Source organism: Pelobates fuscus, chromosome 3, assembly GCF_036172605.1.
Source record: "Pelobates fuscus isolate aPelFus1 chromosome 3, aPelFus1.pri, whole genome shotgun sequence".
Lineage (NCBI taxonomy): Eukaryota > Metazoa > Chordata > Amphibia > Anura > Pelobatidae > Pelobates > Pelobates fuscus.
Window position 1 is genome coordinate 292,848,641 of NC_086319.1, and position 27,449 is coordinate 292,876,089.

Below are 27,449 nucleotides of genomic sequence, written 5' to 3' on the forward strand. Positions count from 1 at the left end.
GGTCCCCTCCCTCATTATCTTTATGGCCCCCACCCACCGCCCAGGGGTGGGGGCCGGTGCGGGAGGTCTGTAGGTCCCCCCCACTTTATCTTTATGGCCCCCACCCACTGCTCAAGGGTGGGGGCCTGGGGGGGGGCAGGGCCCCCCCATTGTAATTTATGGCCCCCACCACGCAGGGGTGGAGGCCGGTGGGGGGAGGACAGTAGGTTCCCCCCCCTCATTATCTTTATGGCTGCCACCCACCGCTCAAGGGTGGGGGCCAGGGGGGAGGACAGTAGGTGCCCCCATTGTAATTTATAGCCCCCACCCACTGCACAGGGGTGGGGGCCAGAGGGAGGACAGTAGGTTTCCCCCCCCCGATTGTCCATTATGACCCCCACCCACAGCTCAGTGGTGGGGCCAATAGTTTTTTTTTTACAGTGAGCAGCCACAGGCTGCTCACTGTTTACTTGACAGCCCCTACTCGCGTTATAGCGAGTAGGGGTATATTATTTACTAATACTAAGTAATCTTTACTTAGTATTAGTAAAGTTGGCTGAAAGACCAATTTAGGTCTTTCAGCCTTTTGGAAGATAACTCCCTAATACCGTGGGAATTAGGGAGTTATCTACTAAGCGGCTGCAAGTGGATACGGTAGAAGTGATTGAATCGGAGTTTCATTCATTTGAACGAACAAAGTGCCGAATTGAGTTCTAAAAGAAACGAACATACTGTTCTCATTCAGTTAGAACGCAATTCGGCAGTTTCGTCTAAAATGACAGGAAGCATCGCGAGATCACAGAGGAAAGGTAAGAATTATGGGAAAATTGCTCTGACCAGCGGAAATGAAGCACACTTTGCTCCTCCGCTGGTCAAAGCTGGTCAAGCGGAGGAAACCTCCATAAGGCAAAGAGTCCCTACTTTGTCTTATGATTTTAAAGAAAACTAAAGAAGACAGGAAGAAAAGAAGAACAGATCCTGAGAGAGGGGGAGAAGAGGAAGAGATTGAGGAAAGGTAAATTGGCATGACAGTGCCGCTTTAATCCACTCTTGATTCATGCTCTGTGGCAATCTTAACATATGACTTGCTAAAAAGGTAAAATAGTTGTGTGATGCTTTTAGCCACTTCAGAGGCTGGCTCCTAAGTCATCATATTTTGTTATAGTTTCCATTAAAGTAGAAAGAAGACATGTATCACAATGTAATCTTTGTTGGAGTTATCATCGGAGATTTAAAAGCTGAATTTACAAATGTCAAAAAAAGGATTCAGCTTCTGACTCTTCCTCTGTTCATTAAACCCCTCATGTTAATGGGATCCTCTCCCTAAGCCTGCCCTTTCATCTCTTTCCTTCTCCTTTCTCTTAAGAACAAACAGCTCAGTCAATCTAGTCTTCGGTGAAGTCAACAAACCACATAGAAGGATCACAGAATAATCAGATTTGAAGCAGTGACAGACACCATAATCCCAGTGTTTAACAAGAGAATGTGGTAAGCGTGTAATTATTGCTTGTTGAGAGACTGTAAACAAGGGGCAGTGTCTGTTTTTTTACTAATATTATTATTTATTTTGGTGCTGATTTTGAATATGGAGTATAATTTGGCCTGCAGACTAACCATCCCATTTCAGGTATGTTGTGTACTTAAAATGTTTTTTTTTTGCAGTTTATGGTACTAGACTGTGGCTGGATACCACTTAGAGAGAAGTGTAGAATGAAACCGGATAGGTTTTGTTTTTGTTGCTTTTTTTCCAACTGAGAAGAATCAAGTAGTGGGCTTAGAGAAATACCTCTTAAACTCCACATCTGTCTAGCTGCTAAGACCTTAGTTGGCCCAAATAGACACAGCTCTTGAATTATGAGGTTGCAAAGTCAAAAACTGCACAAGTCAGCCTAAGAAGGCATTTGAACTTGGCATAGGCACCTATTAAATATGAACTGACCCTGATAAAATGTCTTGACAGCTGACCGGGATTGCTGAACGAGTTATATATAAGATACAATTAACTCTGGGATATTTAAGCATCTTGAAGCTGATATATGAATGGTACTTTTCAGTGTTTTCCTCAGATCTAGAACTTTGTTTTCTTTCATATTTTAAGGTAACAAAGACAGACTTTGGTTAAAAACCATGTTGTATTGATTAACAGGCTATCTGAAAATATGACAATTCACTCATTTAGAAAATGTCATAGATTTTTCAGCATTTGCCTATTACAGAAATCTATGCTTATATTTTCTGATGCTAGTAATATTGCAAATCAATAGCTTGGGGTGGATTAGGTCACATACCTTACAGTTAGAATTATTTCCTACAGTTTATGGTGTCGCTTTACTTTACATCAAATTCTTTTAATTTTTTATTTTTGTCAACCATTTTTATTGAGGTTAATGCAATATGTACACATGCAATATGTACACATGCATAGTACAAGTGTATATAACAATATAAAGAGTAAGAAACCTTTATTTTCTGAGTGGTAATCAGGTGACAATACACAATGCATTGTACACAAAACAAAACAGGCTATTATCAATGTAACTTCTGTGAGAGAGTGAGTGACACCTGATGATGACATCATGGGAGGCTGCTTTGGAACATTTGTTGAAGCAATAGAATCCATCGAACACTATTTTTTTATACCTGTTTAGACCGTAGAAAAGAAGAGATAAAGTGCCTTAGGTAGTGAGGCAGTTTATCTGTTGTGACAGAATCCGGTATGCCCTGTATTTTAATATAAGCCCTCCGCGATCATGCAATCATCCAACAAATCTGCCCATATAGCAAGGGCTAACTGTGATGTCTGGAATAGTTTTAGAGTGTCTCTCGTAGTGGATACCTAGTGGTGCATGTTAATAGTGTCATCCTAAAGTGCCTGAAGCCTATACACCACCACTTGAATGTTGACTATTACCAACTCTAGGTCCGCTGCAAAGAGCTTTTTAATATAATGTAGCATGTTTTGGATATCCTGCTTTGTGGCCAGTGCTTGTGTATTCCCCTTTGCTAGTAATGTTGGTGAGGGTACATGGGTCTCCATAATCTTTCCTTAATTTCCAAGCTGGAGGAATAGGCCTCCTGTTCTGCCTGGGCAGCCATCTTGTAGATCACGGGACGTTGGAGCATAGTGCCAATGTCTTGTGATTCTTTAGAAGTCCCCGCTTGCTTCTTTTGGAATATTCTACCCATTCTACCTCTCAACAGTGGAAAGAAAAAGCCCAGAGGAGGTGATGTGGGAGCAAGTCACGCCATTCTAGCCAGCTGAGAGACTGTGTAGGCCCCAGGCCTTTGTTGCACCTGTTTGCCCTTTGCCAAGAATAAAAAAATGTAGCGGATAAGTTCCACCCTCATACAGGAGCTATGGTGAGTAAGTGATAGGTAGATCTTCCATATAGTCGAAATGCAGAAGGAGCTCGACTTAATAATGGCTTTGATGCTAGGCTCCGCTTTCACTTACATCTAATTGTTGTGTCTCAGGACCAGTAAGAAAAAAACTAAGTACTGTATTTGTAGCAGTTATGGTGCAGAATGTCTTTACGTTTGTCCTTTACAAGTGTCCTGGTTTATGTGAAACATATTTTTTACAAAAAGCTTGTGCTTTTTAAGCAGCTAAAACCTAGCCCACTGTGGGGTTCTCAAAGTATGTAGTTGGACTTCAGTACAATCCATCGAAACTTGGATGGCAATGACAGGCTGCATGTCCTATGGATGGGTTAACCCAGAGTTTGCAGTCTATTGAGGTTCAGAGTTGGCTGGATATTGCAGACAATCACTTCTACCGTATCCACTTCAGAGAAGAGGTGCCACGAGAGTCTCAGATCTTGTCAAACTCGAAAATGGTTTGGCATAAAGCAATTGCCGACCCATAAAGACTCTTTGCATCATAACCACTACAATGAACTCTACTGGTTATAATGTTCAGATTTAATTTATTTATATATAAGTAATTATTATTGTTATTTTTGTACTTTTTTGTAAGCCTGTTATTTGCTGAATAACATTGCAGTTATTTTAAGTTATCAAGTATATATATGTGTTCAATGACAAAGTAGGAGAAGCGTTCCTCTTTGAGTTAGTATTGTGTTTGTTTTTTCTTTGCTTTGTTGGTGGCATTAAAATAATTATGCTATATTATTTGACTGAATTATTGCAACAGGCAATTTACTTCAAATGTAAAAAAAAAAACAAAACACTGCAATTAATTTCCATGAAGTAGTAAATAATAATCTTCCTTTGTAATTAGCTGACAGGTCTCTATTAATGGATTCTAATTGTAATAGCCTCAGCAACTCTTTCATTAACTTCTAATTACTCCCTGAAATATATCCCTTGCTCAGGATCACAGTGGGTTGTGGTGTAAAGCATTATCTGGATATTTGATATCCAATTTACTGATAAGTCCCTTTCTGCAGCTGTGATATCTATTTGTGTTAATGTTGTGCTGGGCCCTGCATCGTCTCTCTTGCTGGGGACAGGTTAATTTCGGAAGAATTATAACCCACTGATCCTCCGAGCTCAGCACTTTGGGAATGGATCCATGTCCCCGGCAGTGGCGTTTCATATCGCTCTTCGTAGAACCTCTGTGACGTTTCATTATCTCTATAACCTTGTTTTATCATGTCTAATGGTCCCAGCTTTCATATGCCGATGTCATTGTTTGGCTGGAAAGGACTTGTTGTGTATTCTCAGCTCACCAACTTGCTTTAGTTGAGGATTAAATAGTTTCTTTTTTCTGATCCCAGTTGGATTAGCACAATAAATGTACCAGTTTGTTCTGCAGAGCCACTCTTATCTTTTGTGGTACCCAGGACAAGAAAAATTTGCAATGCCATGCATCCACCCCCCACTGATATTCACAGAAACGCATACATGTTACTAGACACATGCACAAATACACATTAATAATTAGTCATATACATACATACCGGCAACTCATAGATACATTAACACACAATCACTGACATGCATACACAAATTCACACCAACACTCAAAGACAGACACACTGTCACTCAGGCATGGACTTACTTTAGAGTAAAATACAAAATCTACAGTGTATAAAAAGGTGGCATTATAGCACATTTTACAATGATCAATGTAATTACAATGCTACGTAAGTACACTGCTGTACGCAGAGCTGTTATGAAGCGAGGCTCAGTAATGAACCTTCTGTAGTAGGATTATCAGTTTTTAGGGTTAGGGTGTTTTGGGATTAATGGTATCTGCCTTTAAAATGCTTTTCCATATTATAATCATGGCAGTTATAGTTCACAGCATCTTAAAGGTATGTACCCCTATTACGTGTCCTATACTCTAAGCTCCTTAACACTAAAACATTCTAAACCTAAACCAAGCTACCTGCAAAATTAACCCAGATTTAAAATCTTGGGTCATATACCAGGAGCTGATATATAGTATTGAAAAAGCATGAATAGCAAATGTACATTTGTACCAATATAAATTGTCATAAGTGTAAAGGGAACACAGCACTGAATGTAACCAGACAATTTTATTTCATTGAAGTGGTCTGGGTGCAAGGCCCCTGTCCCCTTAACCTACCAGTCAGCCACTAGAGCTCCTGCCTTTAGTTTTGCATGAGGGCATCCAGCACCCTGAAAGCCCCCATAAAAAAAAACATTGATTTTCCCATGTGGAAGACCTACTGAACGTGCGGCGCAAGAGCATTAGGTTCCCCTATCCGCTAACGTTGGAGGAGCCTGACCTAGCGATGGGCCTCTGCACTGGAATCAGTTAAGTGTTTAAAAGGGTTATTTAACCTTTTTATGATCGGGGGGAGAGACAGAGTGGGGGGCACAGGCAGAGAGACACTGTAGTGTTAGGAATAATTTTGTATTCCTAACACTATAGTGTTCCTTAAGTCCACACAGTTATTACAGCAGAAACTATGTGGCAAATACGTTTCCAAGCTACAGTGCATATGGATACTGTAGTTGCTGTGGAAGCTGAAATTGGTGATTATTCTATACTATGAATTGTGAACATTACACAATCTTCCAAAATACACTCTCTTGATCAACCTATGTATATGATATCATATGGGTATCCAACTATAGTGCATCTACACAGAAAAAGAAGGATCCATGGTGCTTTCTGTAAAATAAAAAATTCAAGTCGATTAAAAACATTCACAGGATTCCAAGATAGAGAAAGTCTATCAGGGTACTCAGTCACTGCACTGGCATACATACCGCGATCACAGGGGTCACAGCTGCGACTGGGCCCTTCACTCCAGGGGGCCCGGCTGCCCTGCAGACCCTGCGACCGGGTGCCCGCCATCACCATTTGCGGCCCCTGCCCATGCAGCAAACCGCCGGGGCTGCATGTTAAGGTGCCCATCGGATGGCCCATGCTGTCAGGGCCACCCGATGGAGATGGATTGTCAGGGGACCCGGTCAGCGCTGGGCACTTTAACATCGCAACCGGGCCCCCTGTGATGAGATCATCACTGCTGGGAGGAAGTGACCGCACATCACTCCTCCCAGCTATCACACACAGACCGCACGGGAGGAAGAACAGGGAGTCAGAGTGGGAGCTCTGACTACCACCAGCCTGAGCCACCACTGGACCCCAGGGAAAGTCACCCTCCTGCACCTAAAAGGTAGGAAACAGGAGGGTGACTTAAACATTATGTGTGTGTGTGTGTTTGTATGTATTTATCTCTGTGTCTATCTGTCTGTATGTATGTGTCTTTGTATGTGTGTGTGTGTCTTGTGTGTGTCTGTATGTATGTGTATGTCTGTATGTCTGTACAGGGAGTGCAGAATTATTAGGCAAATTAGTATTTTGACCACATCATCCTCTTTATGCATGTTGTCTTACTCCAAGCTGTATAGGCTCGAAAGCCTACTACCAATTAAGCATATTAGGTGATGTGCATCTCTGTAATGAGAAGGGGTGTGGTCTAATGACATCAACACCCTATATCAGGTGTGCATAATTATTAGGCAACTTCCTTTCCTTTGGCAAAATGGGTCAAAAGAAGGACTTGACAGGTGTCAGGATCGGGACAGGGATCCAACACGCAGAGTACAAACAGTAGCCAGATACGTATACCGGACCTTAGAATGGCCGGACTAACGTAAGTAGTACAGTATAGAATGGTCAAAGACAAGCCGAGGTCGAGGGTAACAGAAGACAGGTAAGCGAGAGACAAGCCGAATCAAGGGTAACAGAGATAAGCAGAGTAAGGTAAACAAGCCGGGTCAAAACCAAAAGGGATAATAGAATACACAAGCACTGAGTGACTAGAACAAGCTAGAACCACGACAGGGCAATGAGCTAATGAACGAAGCTCTGTTAAATACCCTGTTCAGAGCAGTAACCACGCCTCCGAGGCGTCCTGATTGGTCCTGCAGCAATTGAGTGACAGGTCGTTCCGGAGGAGTGTCCTGATGACAACTTCCTGCCTAGATGCTGTAAAAGGCAGTCACTCCCCTCGCGGCCGGCCTTGCATGACCGGATAGACCTTGGGGAAGGGAGCCATCAGGCCGTCTGGATGGAGGAACAGCTAAGTCTCTACCTCTTTCGGAGGTAGAGACCGCAGGTACCCTGACAACAGGCTCAGAAAAGTCAAAAATAGTGAGATATCTTGCAGAGGGATGCAGCACTCTTAAAATTGCAAAGCTTCTGAAGCGTGATCATCGAACAATCAAGCGTTTCATTCAAAATAGTCAACAGGGTCGCAAGAAGCGTGTGGAAAAACCAAAGCGCAAAATAACTGCCCATGAACTGAGAAAAGTCAAGCGTGCAGCTGCCAAGATGCCACTTGCCACCAGTTTGGCCATATTTCAGAGCTGCAACATCACTGGAGTGCCCAAAAGCACAAGGTGTGCAATACTCAGAGACATGGCCAAGGTAAGAAAGGCTGAAAGACGACCACCACTGAACAAGACACACAAGCTGAAACGTCAAAACTGGGCCAAGAAATATCTCAAGACTGATTTTTCTAAGCTTTTATGGACTGATGAAATGAGAGTGAGTCTTGATGGGCCAGATGGATGGGCCCGTGGCTGGATTGGTAAAGGGAGCTCCAGTCCAACTCAGACGCCAGCAAGGTGGAGGTGGAGTACTGGTTTGGGCTGGTATCATCAAAGATGAGCTTGTGGGGCCTTTTCGGGTTGAGGATGGAGTCAAGCTCAACTCCCAGTCCTACTGCCAGTTTCTGGAAGACACCTTCTTCAAGCAGTGGTACAGGAAGAAGTCTGCATCCTTCAAGAAAAACATGATTTTCATGCAGGACAATGCTCCATCACACGCGTCCAAGTACTCCACAGCGTGGCTGGCAAGAAAGGGTATAAAAGAAGAAAATCTAATGACATGGCCTCCTTGTTCACCTGATCTGAACCCCATTGAGAACCTGTGGTCCATCATCAAGTGTGAGATTTACAAGGAGGGAAAACAGTACACCTCTCTGAACAGTGTCTGGGAGGCTGTGGTTGCTTCTGCATGCAATGTTGATAGTGAACAGATCAAAACACTGACAGAATCCATGGATGGCAGGCTTTTGAGTGTCCTTGCAAAGAAAGGTGGCTATATTGGTCACTGATTTGTTTTTGTTTTGTTTTTGAATGTCAGAAATTTATATTTGTGAATGTTGAGATGTTATATTGGTTTCACTGGTAAAAATAAATAATTGAAATGGGTATATATTTGTTTTTTGTTAAGTTGCCTAATAATTATGCACAGTAATAGTCACCTGCATACACAGATATCCCCCTAAAATAGCGAAAACTAAAAACAAACTAAAAACTACTTCCAAAAATATTCAGCTTTGATATTAATGAGTTTTTTGGGTTCATTGAGAACATGGTTGTTGTTCAATAATAAAATTATTCCTCAAAAATACAACTTGCCTAATAATTCTGCACTCCCTGTATGTGTATGTGTATGTGTATGTCTGTATGTATCTATCTGTCTGTCTGTCTGTCTGTCTGTATGTGTGCCTGCCCGTCTGTTTGTTTGTTTGTATGTATGTGTGTCTTGTCTGTATGTATGTGTGCCTGTCTGTATGTATGTGTCTTTGTATGTATCTGTCTGTGTTTTTTTGTCTCTGTATATATGTGTGTGTGTCTCTGTATATATGTGTGTGTATCGTGGGGGGTTAGAGGGAGGGAGGGGGGGAGCCCATGGATCAGGGCCCCATGGGTTATGTGTACGCCACTGAGTCAATACTCTTAGAATGGTGGCATGTGGGGAAGGATGGTAACTCTGCATAGATGATGCTTGCAGTCTGTGATCCAAAGTTCAGCATATGTTCCATCGCTTTCTGCCACTCTGCAGTCTTGATCTCAGTCCTGGACCAACAACCCACCGAATGCGTTCTCAGCAAAATCATATAAAAACATCTGCTTAAATGCCTTCCAGATACTCAAATGTGTGCTTTCCTGTATCACCTCCAAAGGGACCAAGCTAAGCTACAACTAACCCTAACGGAAGCCCTAGAGGCATTGTTTTACCCTGAGTCCACTAGAATGATACTTTTTTAAAAAACTTTTTATCTGTTTATCTGTCAGATTTCTGTCAGAAATCACTCAAGGCGTATTTACTAAAATGAGAATTCAAAGTGAATTTAAGGTCAAAATAGCTAAACTAGAAAAAAAATCTCTAGTCAGCTATGCTGTCAGTTCAGCTACTATAGCTTTAGATTTTAAATTATTTTGAATCCTCACTTTAGTAAATAACCCTCTCGGCATTTAAAATGTTTTAAATGTATATGTTCAAAATGGAACACAAACAAATGAAAAGGGATTGAGTGCATGTGCTAAATACAGTATAGTTTAGGGTGTATTTGTACTACAATGTCTGATTTAGTATCAGTGTGTGCATGTCAGCTACACAGTAATTTAACTAAAATATAGGCTAACATTAACCCAATCAGTCTATCTGGCAAGGAAAGTAGGGATCCTTTGTAAATGGCTCCTCTCGCACAGCCCCTTTCATAGTGTGTCTCTCTGTTTCCAGGCTTCTTGGGTCTTGGTGACCTGCTTCTGTTCATTTAGAGGCAATTAAATCAATCTTGTTCCAGCTCTGTTATAATAAGAGCCCTGTGAGTGTGTCCGGAGTGACAGGTCCATGACAAGCTTGGATGATTGATTACAGGGAGGACCTGCATTTCACCAGAAAGAAAAATAAAGGCAGCCTTATAATTTTAAAATATATGCGTTTATTGTCTCTCATACTCTCTCTCTCTCCCACTCCCACTCCCTGTGATTTGGTTCAGAAGGCTTTTTGAATGCTGCAGAATCAGTGTAATACTTACATAGTAATCCGACACAGAAACAGAATTAGTACATTGCTTTATGTTACATGTCAGTTTGAAGTAACGATTTACAATTCTTTAAATCTATCAGAACATACATATTATAAAAGGTCAACTATGTTGGTGTTTAGCACAGAGCTGCTTTAATACAAAGGTCAATTTTTTTGTGACATGACTGCATTAAGGGTCTGAATTACGGTATCTACCTATTATACTGTATGCAAGTACAAAAGCCTACATAGTACACTACAGGCACTTGCGACTTCAGATAAACTTAGCACTTCAAGCTAGTAAAGTTAGCCAACACAAGACTAGGTACTTCAATATAAGCTATCTAGTCCACTACATATACAGGTTCTTCTAAAACCAATTACTGAATTAGTACACATGCTGACAGGTCTAGACTGACCATCAGCCATGATGGCAATGGACTGAAGCTGACTGGGAAGATCAGAGGATTTCCCTAGGTGGCTCATGCAATGCTTCGATTGACCCATTTTCGGGCCCTTTTGGTTAATTGAATTCAGTACTTCTACCATGCTGAACCGACATTTAGAAATCCCAAAGAATTTTCTGTTTTCGGGAAAAATGGCTTAACTGTGCTTTTTTTTCTTGCCCTGCACAAGTCTGTAGGATCTAAACCTTTGTTTTTTAAAATGTTCAAAACTATAGGAGACTATCAGAACCTTTTTCAAGGAGACAACTGGAATCTTTTTTCCCCAACTAATGAAGACCTAACCTATTCTCTAAACATGTCATTCTGAAGCAATACTCATTTTATTACTCCATTTCCCAGTTTGTCTTCTAGAATGGAGCAGATTATACTCTCCTGGCATAAGGAATTGTCCTGCTCAGTAATAACTCATAAAGAGAATAAGGCATGGGGAAGTTATATGACATGCCTTGTAATTTAAAGGCTAGTGGTACTCTTGGGCCTTTAGATCACAGCATGCTCAGCGGAGTCATTGTCATATTTGTGAGCACGATTTTTGTTCCTTTCTGTCACAAACTGCTTTTTATGTTGCACACAAACCATAAAACTAACGTAAGTGCTTTTTGAGGGCACTTTCTAATTTTCCATATGGCACACATATCAAACCCAGCATATAATAAATTAATTTGCAGCTCTGCAGTGATGTGTATGGTTTTATTTTTTTGTTGTCGTTTTTACGTCTAAGAAACTGTTGGCAGTATGGCTGTTTTGTTTGGTTTTTTTTTGGCTAACAAATAAAGGGTTTTGTTCCCTAAACAGAGACACCAAGGGCAAAGCTAAGAACATGTGAAATGGATGATTTGTCCAGCTTACCAGTTTTTAATTTATCACTGAAAATATATTTTTTTGTCAATCTTTCTTTTATTTGTGCATAATGGTAACAGACACGTTTGCACTGCCACGATAGCTGGTGCAAGCAAGTAAGGAAACATATTATAACATAGATATGGCATCATAAACATTGCACATTTTTTGTTTTGTGAGTCAAATTACGTAGCTAGGTGGGCGTGAACAGGTTTATACGTTTCAAAATATTGCTAGGTCACACGTTTTTACGTATAGTGATAGTCTGGCAGATAGTCTGCAGTTTTTAAACCAGTAGTACCCATTATTTGTTGATACAAATAGGCATAACGCTTTCTGCTAGTCTAACCTATATATAGGAGGTTATGTTTATATTCTCAGTTTCTAGCGTGTCTACACACTAATTAGACGTGGGTTACTCTTGGAGGTAAGCTGGGTTAGTCAGTGCTTGGAAATATTAATGGGGTGCGTGTACTATGCTTTGCTCAAGAGAGATGTACTACGGTAATCTTAGGGTGTTAGATGTGGTACAAGCTGAATCAGTGTGTCCGTTCAAATATGGTAAGGTGGGCTTATATAAGTATGAGGAACAAATATGAACCGGTATTGCTTAACTGCGGTAGTTGAATGTCAAGTGTATGGCTCGTTAGCAGCCTATGTGTCTGAGTGAGAATAGTTAGGCTCGTGCTTGGAGGTCCCCTAACCATAGGGGATGCGGGGGGTCGTGGGCACCCCCACTCGCGGGGTTGGAACTCCCCTTTTGTGTCTAGTTGGTCTTTCAAGTCCCATTCCGTGGTTCCTGTTGGTGTCTCGGGGTGAAGGGAACTACAGTCGCCGGGTCCCAAGTGTGGGTGCTGGCTGTGTCGTCAGGGGGTGTGGTTAGTCCCAGTTTCCCGGATAGGGCTGGAGCTTCTTCTGATGAAGATATGGTGTGAGCTTTCCCATTGTGGGGCACGCTGAGTAATCTTGGTGACGTCCAGCGGTACGCTATTCCAGCGTTTCTGAGTCGGCTTGTCACTGGGATCATTGTGCGCCTCCACTGTAAGGTAGGCCGTGATAGATCCTGATAGAATGACAGGTCTGAGCCCTTGAACTGGTAGGGCATGTGGTCCCGTAGTGCCGCCAGGAGTGTCCGCTTGTCTTGTGCGGATGTGCAGTGGATGAGGATGTCGCTGACAGCCTAAGATGGGGCCCGGGACGATTTTGGTAGGTGGAATATATTGTCGACTGTTACTTTTTTGGCTTGTGTCGGTGGTAGTAGTGATGTCACTAGGCGCCTCAGATAGTGGGGCAGTTCCTCCTTTGTAATGGTTTCAGGTACCCCTCTGATCTTCAGGTTGTTTTGTCTGGAGCGGTCATCTAGCATAGTAAGCTGTAGGGAGAGTGTTTGTTGGGCTTTCTGCACTTCTTGGAGCGATTCTCCCATGGTGGACACTGCTTGTTTTACATCTATGATGTCGTCTTCTGTGGCGCGGACCCTGTCTGTCACCATCTGCAGATCTGTCTGTATCACCGCAATATCTGCTGCCCAAATTGGAAAAGTCAGGGTAAGGTGGAGCAGCTTGTTCACAGTTCTGTTGTTCAATTTGAGGCTGTCTCCTCCTGTGTGAGAGCTTGGGGTGTATTGGTGGCTGTACCTGCTTCAGGCATCGCCATCTTGCTTTGGGCCTGTTTCTGAAGCATGGACCTGATGTCTCTGGAGTCTCCTGGTGTCCCCTGCGGAGGTCTTTGTGATCTCCTCCCCATTTTGGGTAGGTGCCCCGGCGTAGTGGTTGTGGCTGTCTTTGTTCTTACGTCTAGGATCTGGAAGGGATTCTGCCACTCCTCGAGGCTGAGGCCCGGGGGTAGGTGGTAAGCCGCAAGCCTCCTTTTGCGCCGTTTCAGCCCGGATTGCAGAAAAAACGGCATGTACCAGCTCCTTGTGTCGTGCTGAGGTCGGTCTGCCGATCGTGACAGTCGGATGATCGGGTCAGCTCTTGATTTTAGTTAGATTAAGCCGTTTGTCTCGGGAGCCGCGAGTAATGGCGTTCGCTCCGGGCCCCCGGTTAAGCCCCGTCCCCTAAAATATTTTTTGTTAATTAAATTAGGAATTGTCAGGAATTGTCCAATTCATTTCAAATCTTAATTTTTAAATTAATTTGAAATGTTATGTCAAAATACCAGAACTGAAACTTCTCCAGATCAGCTGGATTGTCAGCTTAGCTTTTCTGGGCTAATATTCAAAGATGAATTTTCCATTCTTGGGATTTGCCATTGAAAATGGGATTTGAATTGACAAGAGAAATCTAACTTTTTTAGGAATCAAACATTAATTTTTAAACTATTGGTCAAAATAGCAGAGCTAGAAAAATAGCTGGATATTCTTTTTATAATACAGCTAATTAAAAAATAAATCCCTTGTCAATTGCCAACAAAAATCCTGGTCTAGTAAATAATCTTGCCTATCAGTGGGTCAACTGGGGAATTGTGGAGCACTGATAAAAGCAACTTTCAACAAACTTCCTAGTGCCATTTGGTTTTGTCCCTTTTTATGTATTGGCAATTTGTACAAGAGAGACAATAAAATAAATTTGTGTATACATTTTTAATATAAGCAAAATAAATGAATAACATAATATTGTAAAATGTGTTTGTGCAATGCTTGAAAGGAATCGTAATCCTCAGAATATGTTAATACTGTACAAATAATTTTTATGTCACCGTTTTCAACCAATGCTCTATAAAATGGAACTCTTGCTAATCTATATTGTGCTGGATTGGTAATGACGGTGCTACTTATAACTCCCAAATAATACTAACAGACACAGGCAATTTGGCAAAGGGCGTTGGCCACAGCTTTACTGAGCTTAGTCTTAACGTGCCAGAATATCAATACCTTCTGCCAATTCCCCGGTTACGTAACCAAGAGCTCATGCCCCCTTCTATCTTCAGGTCAGGTACATCTTCCTAATGCCCACATTTGTAGCTGCTTGTTCTATTAATCGTGCTCTGAGAAGGCACTTTCTGCAGCTGTGACAACAACAACAACACAAACAGAAAAAAAACAATAAAGACCACAAACACTGTTGGGACCTGTTATGGGTCCGTTACCAATCCTGCTGCCTGGATCAAAGAGGTAAGCCCTCAGCTTTCACCTACATTTAAACCCTAATTGTATCAATTCACACCAGTGATGCACAATCCAATAGTACATGTTCCAAACTTGGACCCAATAGAAACCACCTAACCATGCATTCCAGTAGTCATGCACCCCTTCCTGGTTGGTCCAGGGGATATACTTTTCTGCATGTCAGTACTTTACTGTAGATTGTCTCTATTCACACTACAGGACTTAATTGTATTGTGTTACTTTGTAAATCAACTAATAATGAAATAAACAACTGTAATATGCTTTTCTAAAATTATATAGTGTGATCTTTAGAGCAGTTTACATAGCGACCAATATTCCGGAAGAGATCCAGGTTTACTATAATGTATCAATACAGGGATTGTTGTGATTTTGACCAGGCTTTTTTTTATAGCAATGTAAGAAGATAAGATTTGAATACACATTCTTAGAACAGTAAACGTAGTCATGAATGTAGTTTTACACAAATTGACATCTGTAGCAATCTTGAAATAATTGTACAATTTTTGGGTAAACTTTGGAACAGATTTGATTTTTCTTCTTTTTTTTTTTACATTTTTGGCCTATTGACTACTGTATTACAATATGGGTTTCAGGTCAATTTTCAATTGGATATTGGGCTGGTGTTTTTTAGGGACTCGCTAAGTACTAGGCTGGCTAAGTGACAGATAAACTGTTGAAATCATCTGAACTGCAGATTACATTGGTACATTTGCCTTGCCCAACTGTCTCAAGAAAAGGGGGAAAAATTCTCCTTCTAGAATGTTCTAGTGAGATTATTGCAATCCCTCACAAAGCAGTTAATGAAAGGAAGCATAAAACTGTCAGGCAGGGAAGTGATAAATGGGCCTGTGGAGCTGATGTCCGTGCAAAGGAGCAAAGGTATTCAAACAGAGGAGCAATTTGTTCTGACTGATGTCTCCTCTTCAAAGCAGCGGGTTTTAACAGCCCTCTGTAATGTGCCATCTTATTCCCTCACAGCCCCCACCTCATACAGACTTGCTTACTAACAAAAACACACATCCTGCAGAATTTGGCCGAACATTAACCCCTCATACCAAAGTAATCAAAAAATATATTAACAATGTGCAGATTGCCATATTCAGTCCTGGGACTCACTTGCCCATCATTTGACATATCAGGGGACACCTCTTGTAGCCCAGGGAGTCCATAAATGATTCCATCATGAAATTAAAGAAATCCCCAGGCCTCTAAACCACTAATGACCTTCATGCAATACTTTTACCAGTACATTTAAAGCTGGTGTATCATCTAATCCATGTTTTCTGTAATATTGGACATTTTTATCAGTTATAAAATATATCTAGGGCTTATGTTACAGAGAGGACTCAAAAATAAGGAGGGTCTCAAAACTAGTTTTACAGCTTTTTATTTCCATTTGTGACTCCTTCTCTTTCAGTAAATTCAAATAAATCAAATCCACTATTACATCTGCTATAATTTTTGCCCATTTGCCTAACTTAACTGGGTTTATATTCCAGCGAAAGGGGCCAATTCTTTTTTAATTTCAGATTAATTGTACAAGTCTTTGATTTATTGCAGCACTTTGTCAAAAAAGGATAAGACTACTACATTAATCATATTAATATGGCAGAAGGCCTAGAGTCTTGCTTGCTAGTGTTCTTTGAGGTTTGGAAACCTCTGGGTTATGATTATTAGTTATGCCTGCCTTGCTATGTAATAATAGTACACATGCAATTATTGTGTTTAGATTTACAGGGGCTGCTGGGCTAAATATATTACTAGGATCTCAACATGGTGTATGTAGACAGCTCTTTGAATTTAAGAGTGATGATTTTAACCAATGATGGGAAGTTGGGGTCCAGGATTGAACCATAAATAGATATATTATCTGATAAAATTTCTCATATAAATTACCAATTCTGCACCAGTTACTCCTTATACCAGCTCAGACATTGCTAATTAACCATAATATTACCTTATTGTTTAATAGTTAGTAATGAAATATTGAGGTTGACAAAAAACGTATGTCCACCAAGTCTAACTTTATTTTCTGTGATCCAGATCATATAATAATAAAAAGACTTCTACCTCTATTAAATTGCTAGTTTTTCCCCCAAAAAAATACAGCTCCATGATTTCAAATAGTGTTTCAGGGTATATTCGCATGCTAAAAAAAAAAATCAATTGAACAATTTGTAAAAGTCTTCAAAGATACCGCTCATCATAACTTAGCCGATAGGGCAATGAAGTAGGGCTTTATTGCCCTCACTGTTCTATTTTCCCTTTGCTTTTTTGGAGTTAGATGGAACTGCTTTCTGATCTCAAGCTGCCCTTTTGTAATTTGCTTATTGTATTGGATGAAAAGTAGACCGCAAAGCCCTATGCTGACCTTGAATATATTTGTACATAGTGATAACATATTGCTTTGATAAAACACTAACCCTTTACATTATTTTCACATTTAGTTGGCACCTGTTTCAACTTTACAAGTGTTCAAATTATTGCAAATTGACAAAGTAAAAAATAAGTGTGTAACATGTAACCATAATCACATATTTACATCCAATAAATTTATCTGATTGACATACATATTTATTCCCTTTGCTACTGCAGTCTTAAATCACCTTGAATACAATCCAATTGCATGCAAGGTGACAAAATGAGTCAAATAGTTTTCAGTCTTTCTCAAACCATAGTGGAATAACTTGTTAATAATTTCCCTTAGGCTTATAAAGACTTTCAAGTCAGGACTAACAGAGTGATCGAGCAAATGACCAGGGTGCTTTTATTTTAATACATGTCAGAGATAAGGTGCAATAGAGGAGCAGGTAGCCAGATAATGTCAGTGAAGTTGATCATTCCTTTTAGCACTTTAAGTGGTAGAAGATCAAGTAGGCCACCCTCGAGCATTTACATGATGTCGCAATCAACCAGGACATTGATCTTTGCCGTCACTGTACATCTAATAATGACCTGTAAAGATCTGCAAACCATCTTTGATAGTAGTTGGTACTCACACATAAAAACTCTGTACCCAAAGCTGAAGCCGATTACAAGAGAAACGCCATAAAGCTTTATTGCCAATCATGTGTTGTCTGAGCATGAGCACACTACTTGGACACCACACACAGAGTCAAATCAATGTCTGTGACCATAACTGTGACTACATAACTAAGTGAGCTCCTTAGTCAAGTCAGTTTACTAAAGTGAGAATTTGGGTATTTTGCCCCTAAATTTGAAATTCACTTTGAATCCTCACTTTAGTGAAGATTCAGACAAATGCATTTCTGATCTATTTCACAAGCAGTGAAACAAAGATGCCACCACACAGTGCAAGCCACTGCACTAGTATGTTCATGAGGATTAACTCTACTGCTAACCCTGTTCATCATATAATATATATATCAAACCAGTATCTGACATCATCTGTTCTAGAAGTCTGCATTTTCATCTTTATACAGATATAGCAGCTGTTTAGAGTGGTGGTGATGTCGATGAACTAGGTTGGAATCCCAGTCTGACCACCTTACCAGTAGGTGACCTTGGGCAAATTATATATATATATATATATATATATACACACACACACACACACACACACACTGATCAGCCACAACATTAAATCAACTGACAAGTGAAGCGAATAACATATTATTTTGTTTATATATTTTGATTATATTGTTAAAATGGCACCTGTCAAGAGATAGGAAATTGTGCAGCAAGTGAATACTGTGTGGTGTTCCTGGTATACAGCGGTTAGTACCTACCAAAAGTGGTGCAAATAAGGACAATCAGTGAGCCGGCATCAGGGTTATGGGCACCCAATGCTCATTGATGCACATGGGGAGTGAAGGCTAGCTCAGCTGGTCAAATCACAAAGAAGAGTTATTATAGCTCAAATTGATTAAAAACTTAATGTTGGCCATTATAGAAAGGTGTCATAGTACACAGTGTATTGCAGTTTGCTGCATATGGGGCTGCATAGCTGTATCCTGCTTGGAGTGTCCATGATGACCTCTGTCCACCGCCGAAAGTGCCTACAATAAGGGCACTAGTGTCAGAACTGGACCAAGGAACACTGGGGGAAGGTAGCTTGGTCTGAGGAATCTTGTTTTCTTTTAAATCTGGTGGATAGCCAAGTGCATGTGTGTTGTTTAGCTGGGAAAAAGATGGCAGCAGGATGCACTATGGGGAAAAGGCATGCAGGAGGAGGCAGTTTTATGCTCTTTGAAATGTTCTTCTGAGAAACCATAAGTACTGGCATTCATGTTCCCAGATGTAATGAACCCACACTGCTAAACTTGTTCAGTAATGGTTTGAGGAACAAGACAAAAAGTTCAAGCCGTTGCCTTGACCTCCAAATTTCCCAGATCTCAATCTTGTTGCGCATCTGTGGGATGTGCTGGTGCAACAAATCTGATCCATAGAGGCCCCACCTCAAAACTTGCAGGACTGAAAGAATCTTGGTGCCAGATACCACAGGACACATTCAGAGGTGTTGTGGAGTCCATGCCTCGACTCCTCAGAGCTGTTTTGGCATTTAGGGGGATTTACACAATATTTGACAGGTGGTTTTAATGTTGTGGCAGATCAGTTTATATATATCCACGATAGACAGACAGATAGAAAGAAGGATGGACATAAAAACAGACAGATAGATGCACAGAAGAAAATTACTATACATAGATAATTTTGAGAATAGCGCATTTGAAATGCTATTTTTTCACTGTTTAGCAATGAGGAATATGTTCTGGTGTAATTGCAAGATAAGAATCTTTATGCTTCAGGCTGATATTGTGTCTTCCACTAACTCAAGGCTGCCCAAATGTCCAATGTCAAGATAGATCCAATATGAATGACAAGTGAGTAAAGCTGTAAACCTATAAGATAAAAGGATACAATTTAAAAAGTTTAAGCTAGCTCTGATCTAAAGGTTTAATGGGGTTGGCCTTGGAAAAAAAATCCTTAGTCCAAATTCCACAGGCCATGGGTGCACAGCTGTCTCTCCCTCTTTAAGTGTGTCCAGATCAGAGCCCTAAATCAGCATGCCTGCAGTGTTTACGCAGGAATGGACGTGCTGTATACAATTAATGTATACATGTCATAGAACTGAGCCAGCTCTCACTGAGAATTTACAACCTGTGTATTATTAGCATGGCCTCTGTTACAGCAGCTCTTGGCTCAAATTCCTGTGAATTATGTCCTTTCTAACAAATGTGCTGGTTTTAACACACACTGCTGTTTTGCCATGACATGTAACAATAAATGGAATTGTTTATAATTGGGCCGTAATAAACCAAAGCCGAATCCGACTTAGCAATATAAACCGACACTGAAATATATGGTTCTCATGTAATGCATTGCAGGTCTGGTTAATTGAAAAGGGGTTAAATATTCAGCTAGTCACAGTCTTTTCTCTATGTATTTATTTTTATGGCTGTGGTGTCCACATTGCTGTCTTTAAGCAGTTAAGCTAAGCAACAGACTTCCTGAGAAACTTGAAAAAGTCCTATTCTAGGCCACACTCACTTGTAATTCATTGTAACCGCCTTACCTCAAATTATCACCGAGGTATCAGATAAGAAATACCCTAAATCAGAAGGCAGACAATGCAAAGCAAAGGATTCTGGGAAAGAGATCATACTATGAAGCCAAAACCTGCAGTAGTGGAATCCCATCAAACTTAGCCAAGTAACCACTCTCACTGTGATAAACTGTGTTCTGATAATATCCTTATCGGGTAAAGGATTTTTGTATTAAAACAAATGCTTCAGATATACGTAGGCATCCCCTTTAGGTTACAGTAAATATAAATCCTATTTTCATATTGCTACTTTCAACCTCATGTCCCGTAAAACAGTCATGCTTCCATCAACTTTATTGAAGCACTTACTGGAGTGAAGAGTGCAGTAGAGGACCACTCTATGAACAAATTATTGGGACACCTGACCAATACACCATCAAAGACTTTAATGTCATTGCATTCTAAATACATAGACATCAATGTGTAGTTAGTCTGCTATAACGGCTTTCCACAAGATTTTTGAAGTAGTTGTCTGGGAATTTTGGTCATTCATCCAATAGTCCAATCAAGTTCTTCCACACCATGTATTTTAGCACTGCGGCACAGTCATGCTGGAATAGAAAAGGCCTTCCCTAAACTGTTCCCACAAAGATATAAGCAAAAATGACTTGGTATGCTGTAGCATTAAGTAATGGGCCTAGCCAAACCCCCGAAAAACAGCCCCAAACCATTATCCTGTCTCCACCAAACTTTACAGTAGGCACAATGCAGTCAGTCAGGTAACGTTTGAATGGCATCTGCCAAACCTAGACTCGCCCATCAGACTGCTTAACAGAGGTGCATGATGGTCACTCCATAGAACACTCTTCCACTGCTCCAGAGTCCAGTGAAGACGTGCTTTACACCACTTGATCCAATATTTGGCATTGTACTTTGTGATGTGAGGTGCATGCAGCTGGTCGGCCATGGGAACCCATCCCATGAAGCTCCCACCGCACAGTGTTTATACTGATAATAATGCTTGTGGAAGTTTGGAACTCTTCAGCAATCAAATCAGCAGAGAATTGGCGACTTTTAAGCACCGTGCACCTCTGCATTCTAGTGACCCTAGCTTTGCGTGGTCTTCGTCTTCATGGCTGAGCTGCAGCTGTTCCAGTTTCCAATAATGCCACTTACAGTTGACCATGGAATATCTAGCAGGGATGAAATTTCACTAATTGACCTATTGCCATGGTGGCATCCTATCACAGTACCATGCTTGAATTCACTGAGCTCTTCAGAATGACCCATTTTTTCATAAATGTTTGTAAATGCAGACTGCATGGCTAGGTGCTTGACTTTATACACCTGGGGCAATGGGGCTGATTGAAACAGCTGAATTCGATAATTAAGAGGTGTGTCCCAATACTTTTGTCCATATAGTGTAAGTATAGTACACCCTTACATCTGAAGCAATTCGGTGATTATGCAATGGCATAAGCTGAGAAATGTCATTCTAGCACATGATGCATCAGGAATACATTAAAAATAAAATATAACTGCAGCCTAACCTGCACATTGCACCTAGCACGTGTGGGTGGGTACCTGAAGTGACCCTTTAAAAACATAGAATCTGATAAGATTGCTTTAATCGTTATTACAGAGTAGATTCACTGTGTATGGCTTGAGTTCTTTTTATGCAACATCAATACTGATAGAGATAAATAAAATGAATGACTTATAATAAACAAAACTGTCCATAAATGTAACCAGCTCTTTTAAAATACAGCCACATTAACGCTTTTATTATATGAGTATAATTCTTTAAAATACAAACTGGGCATCTTCACTCTAACTGCAAAGTGGAACTGCACCTTTACGTTAACCAGGCATTAATAGCACCCCCTAGTGGAAAAATACGTTAACTGCTTTTTAGTTGGGAGTGGGTGTCCTTCAATTATACGAATTGTATGAGCTGTGTCTGTTGAGCAATTCTTTGTTGTGGCAGTGAGAAGAATCATGGGTGATTTTTAAGAGGGCTTATCCTAGGGCAGTAATAGTTAATAACGGTTGCAATCAAATGGCTGCCTCAGCATCTTTAGAACCAGATAGGTTCTTTCACTAAATTCTAGCAAATTGTAACTGAATGACAAAACTGAGGTAAAAATAGTCAAGCTGTGATTACCACTGAACTGGAGAATTTTTTTATCAGCTACTGTTGCCTAAATTTTGCAATTCAGATTTGAATTAGTATAATTCTTATTTTAGTGAGCTCACCCCATTTTACACAAAGGCTGGAGTTCAAAAGGTTAGCAGGCACTGCCTTTGTGTCTGTCCTCAGAAACCAGCACCACCTCAACATGCCATAAAAACGCAGTTGGTTCTGGAGACAGGATGTAATGCCACTGCAAAGGAGAAACCGTTTTAGTTTAAAGGTTAAAGCCGCGAAGATGTCTAATCAGAGCCAAATTGAAAAGTAAATAAATAAAGTGCTTGCTGCAAGAGATGATAAAATGTCCGGAACAGGATCAGCTTGTACATTAATGTGACTAGCACTAAATCATTATGTCTGGAGGAACAATGATTTAGTGAATTCCCTGGGATTAGCCATGTGTGTACACCGTAGCATTCTGAAAATGTGTGTGTGTAAATAAATAAATCAGAACAAATAAAAAATATTTCACATATTCCTCTATTGCCACAACAATATGCAAATAAAAAAAATATATATATTTTACCTATACACACTTACATTGGCAACTATAAGTTAAAGCTACATTTGTTGCCTTTCTGTGTGTGTACCAATATACTGTGTATATAGTTAAAATGTACCCCCTGTGATATATAAGTACACAGTGATGTACTGAAACATTTATCTTCTTAAACATTAGTATTTGAAATGACATGATGCTGACACTCTAGAATGTCTGAAATTCAATAAATGTCACCGTCAGTCATGTGCACTAATGTAAACTGTACACCAATGAAGCATGGAATTCTAGAACACTGCAAGGGTTAAAGTTCTCATCCCATAGAATTCTCCTCCTTGCATTGTACTCCCTGCCCTCCTCCCCTCCCTCGGCTTCTGATTGGCTGGCTGAAGCCAAGTCTTTGAAGTAGTGTTGAGAGGACTGGGCTGGGTCTAGCAGGCAGAGCCTTGCAGCCAGCTGGAGGGAAGGGAGCACAAGGGGAATCTCAGCACCCTGGACATCCCTCCTCCAAATGAACTGTTCTCCCCTTGGATCTAGCACAGAGCCAGAGTCAGAGAGCTGTACTTCTCACGCAGCCTACCCATCTCTAGCACCCACTCACCCTCTTCGGCAAGCCAACAGACTGCCCATCAGGGTGCTCAAAATGCTGACTGCACATACAGGACATTTACTGCACCCGGAATACTTGCAGCCTCTATCCTCCACCCCTGTCAGCCCTATAGAGGTAAGCAGAGCTTGCGGAACACCTTACCCCATAGGATCCTATCTGTATCCTCATTGGGGTCTAGTCCTAGTGGGTACTTTTCTTTTTCCACTGGGGATCTGGTCTATAATTTCTACTAGGCGGACTGCACTGGGTTGAAAGGAGTTATTTCTGTTAAAGGACCAAGGTCAGGTCTTGAGTCTGTCTATAAAATGAGTTTCAGCTTTCGTTCAGCTCTAAAGTGTCTCTGTGATGTCTGTCTCAGATCATGGATTAACAATGGCTTTTAATGTGTGTTTTTACATTATCTATCTATCTGATAGTGTTGCGTGCTTTTTTTTTTTACCCTTCTCTGCGCTCCTCTGGAGAGGTTTCTCTGGGATAACGGGGTGTTGACAGCTGTCTCTTATTCTTAAAGAATGGCATAATTCTTATCTCTCGTGTTCTCTAATCTGATATGGAATCACAAGTATACACACCCAGTGATGTTTGAGTAATAGCAAACGCTCCCTTTCATTTCAAGGAGTGCCCTGTTTGCATTTTTCCACTTTGAATTATTCCCCTCTCCGTCCACAGACCAGCAATGGTTTATTGTCCAGTCTTAGAATCTCAGAGCTCAAAACCCTGTTATTTTTCAGTCTCCTATTTTGTATTCTTTATGTTCTTTTCAGGACTGCTCCAATTACTCATTCCCTCAATCTCTCTCTTCTCTCCCTCCATTTTAAGTAGATTTATTAGCCTAGTTTGTTATTTGATGTTATAAGGTTGTAACAGAGTAAAAGATCAATATGCCTCTTGTTTTAAAAGGATTTCTCCCAGCCTCCTGCTCTCCACAGTTTATAGTATAGGTTTTATTACAGAATAAAAATGTTGGAACTTTATTTGTTTTGAAAGAATAACAATTCCCTGTCCACCAGCTTTTAAATTTATCCTTTTAATAGGATCCTGGCCCATTACACACATAGAGTTGGAACTGAGAGAAATTCTTAACGAGTTTTCGTTTTTTAAAATGGTCTCCCGAGCTTTCCCTGTGATATTTTATTTCTTTTTACCCACTTTTAAAAATTTAATTATATATTTTAGGCTTTTTCCCCCCCCCTCTCCCCCCTTACAGTTTCCCTAACCCATACCCCCCTCCTCCTCTCTCCAGTCAGTTCCAGGACTCCTATCATTAATCATTGTGTGGCAGTCTCTAATGATAAAGTTTCACTAGATTTATGGCTTGGAAATGAAAGCTGGGTTCTGTTCAATAGGAGCAAAGAGAGCGAGAGGGGGGGGGGAGGAAGGGGGGTGTAAAAATAATAGAGGTTTAATCATTCTTTTTTCCTTCTTTGTGCTCAGGTTTTGTCACCTCAAATCTAAATTAATTACCTTTCGGGTAATAAGAAATAATTGTTAACTGTTTCCCTGAAAGAGATTTCTGTCTTTAGCCCAAAGACTTAAGTGATAAGATTTGATATAGAATAGGGTACATGGTCTACACAAGTTATTCTGCAGACAGTCGGCATTTATGGCATTTTAAATATAGATATTCTCAATTATAGATCAATTGTGTTGTGGTTTACAAACATTCCCTTTTTCAATACCTATGATGACTATTCTGTTCTTGTGGGCTTGCAATATTTATTTTGAAATCTTTTATAATGAACTTATTCTACTGTTTAATTATTGTCTTGGCACACATTTAGTTTAAAATACAAAATTGAATATGTTAATTATTTGGAGCGCATTGCAGTGTCTGTTTCTTTCTAACCGGAGTTTCTCCTTATCTGCTCTTTTTCTAGTTGGATGCCAAAAAAAGCCCCCTCGCATTGCTGGCCCAGACCTGTTCTCAGATTGGAAAGCCAGATCCTCCTCCATCATCAAAGTTGAACTCTGTGACTTCCAGCGGGCTGAATGAAAAGGAAAGTGGCCGATCATCCTCACTGAAGCTTGGAGAGTCACCTCTAGAGGATAAATCCAGTTTCAAGCCTTACTCAAAGGGTGGGGAAAGCAGGAAAGAAAGTGGATCATCAACCAGCAGCTCTTCAGACAAAGCTGGATTTAGAGTTCCAAATGGTTCTTGCCAACCTTTCCCTCCTCATGCACCATCGCCATCTTCAAGGGTAAGCTCACCTGGACAGCACTGTGACTCAAAAAGTAGTGAAACTCAAGAGAAGAAGGAGCCCGAAATCATCAAAATCACTTCTGAGGGATCTCAAGGCAACCCCAACCTAACAAGAGTTAGCACCAGCAACTCCAGTGCCGAATCCAGCCAAAGTGGAGATGTTACTCCCAGCAGCAAGTCTGAGCCCCCTTCTCATGGACCTGGACATGTTGCCCCGGTTTCTCCCTATAAACCAGGACACTCTGTCTTCCCTCTTCCACCATCTGGAATTGGATACCATGGATCCATTGTGGGTGCATATGCTGGATACCCATCCCAGTTTGTTTCTGGGTTGGATCACACCAAATCAAGCCTGGTTGGTAATCAGCTAGCTGGGACTTTAGGTTTGCCAGGGAAACCTCCTAGTTCAAGCCCTCTGACTGGTGCCTCTCCTCCTTCTTTCATGCAAGGATTGTGCAGGGACCCATACTGTTTGAGCTACCACAACCCTTCCCACCTTGGCTCAAGCAGCTGTTCCACCTGTGTTCACGATCCATCAGCGTTAAAGTCAGGATACCCTCTAGTTTATCCAAGTCATCCTCTTCATTCAGTGCACACCACCCTGTCTTCCAGTGTCACCCCTACATTGTCTGGGCACCCTCTCTATACCTATGGCTTTATGCTCCCTAACGATCCAGTCCCCCACATATGCAACTGGGTGTCTGCATCTGGACCTTGTGACAAAAGGTTTTCCTCCTCAGAAGAACTACTTTCTCACTTAAGGACACACACATCTTTACCTGGGGCTGACAAACTTTTGGCTGGGTACCCCACATCTGGTTTGGGTTCTGCTGCGTCTTGCCACCTCCACCTTCCTCCCACTGGGCCTGGAAGCCCTAACACTTTGCCGGGATCTCTGTCATTACGGAGTCCACACACTTTGGGACTAAGCAGGTACCACCCATATGGGAAAACCCACCTGACAACACCCAGTGGTCTCCCAATGCCCTCTTTACCAGCAGGATCATACTACTCCCCATACGCTCTATATGGACAGAGATTAACGTCAGCTTCTGCGCTAGGATATCAGTAAATAGATCCCCAAAACATAGACTGTATATTTATTTACTGTATGTTAGCTTCAAGCTGGGAATATTAAGTGCATTATTTACAACAATTCAATGGTATGCAAACATTCTGTGCCCCCTCAAAACTCTATTCTTTCTCATTAACAGTCTGTCTTCCATTTGAGCTTTCTTTTATTTTCTATGTTTTCTTTTCTTTCTTTTTGCACGATAACCATCATTTACTCTGTTCTTTTCTTGTCCCTTTTGAAGGTTAAAAAAAAAAAATACTCAACCTCATTTTGATTTTGTACAGTTCAAAGGAAGTGTATTTTTTGTAATGTGTCTTACGGCATGGTGGGAGTGGGTTGGGAGCAGAGAGAGAAGGAAGCAAAATACTTTGATGGCTATCCAAAATTGGCAAATCTTATTTTGTTAATAAATGAAAACTTAATTATACATCCTGTGTTCTTTTAAATGACATCTAATTTTATTTCCCTTATTTCGTAATAAGATATTTTTTAATGGGTTTACTTGCTAATATTACATTGGAAAATAAAAATAAAAAAAACTCAATGCCAAAGCATTCAATAGTACAATATCTGGAATGTATTGATTATAATAAACATTGTTTTTTTGCTATTAAATATTTCCAGATTGTTTATGCTTTTAATAACTGAACAGAATATTATTCATATAAAGTAAAGTTAGGCTGCCATC

The 27,449-nt window shown here is 40.7% G+C and overlaps 1 protein-coding gene across 1 annotated transcript; it reads left to right on the forward strand.

Moving 5' to 3' along the window:
• Positions 1 to 23,300: 23,300 nt before the first annotated feature.
• Positions 23,301 to 27,188, forward strand: ZNF703 (zinc finger protein 703). The gene is made up of 2 exons (XM_063448683.1): positions 23,301 to 23,600; positions 25,364 to 27,188. The coding sequence occupies exons 1-2, from the start codon at positions 23,388 to 23,390 to the stop codon at positions 26,756 to 26,758; spliced, it is 1,608 nt and encodes a 535-aa protein (XP_063304753.1). The 5' UTR covers positions 23,301 to 23,387; the 3' UTR covers positions 26,759 to 27,188.
• The last annotated feature ends 261 nt before the right edge of the window (positions 27,189 to 27,449 follow it).

Bases quoted from the DNA above. Each gene is read 5' to 3' on its own strand.
- ZNF703 (XM_063448683.1), top strand. From the start codon at position 23,388: ATGAACTGTTCTCCCCTTGGATCTAGCACAGAGCCAGAGTCAGAGAGC. The intron at 23,601-25,363 runs GTAAGCAGAGCT...CTCTTTTTCTAG, and splicing joins CCCCTGTCAGCCCTATAGAG to TTGGATGCCAAAAAAAGCCC.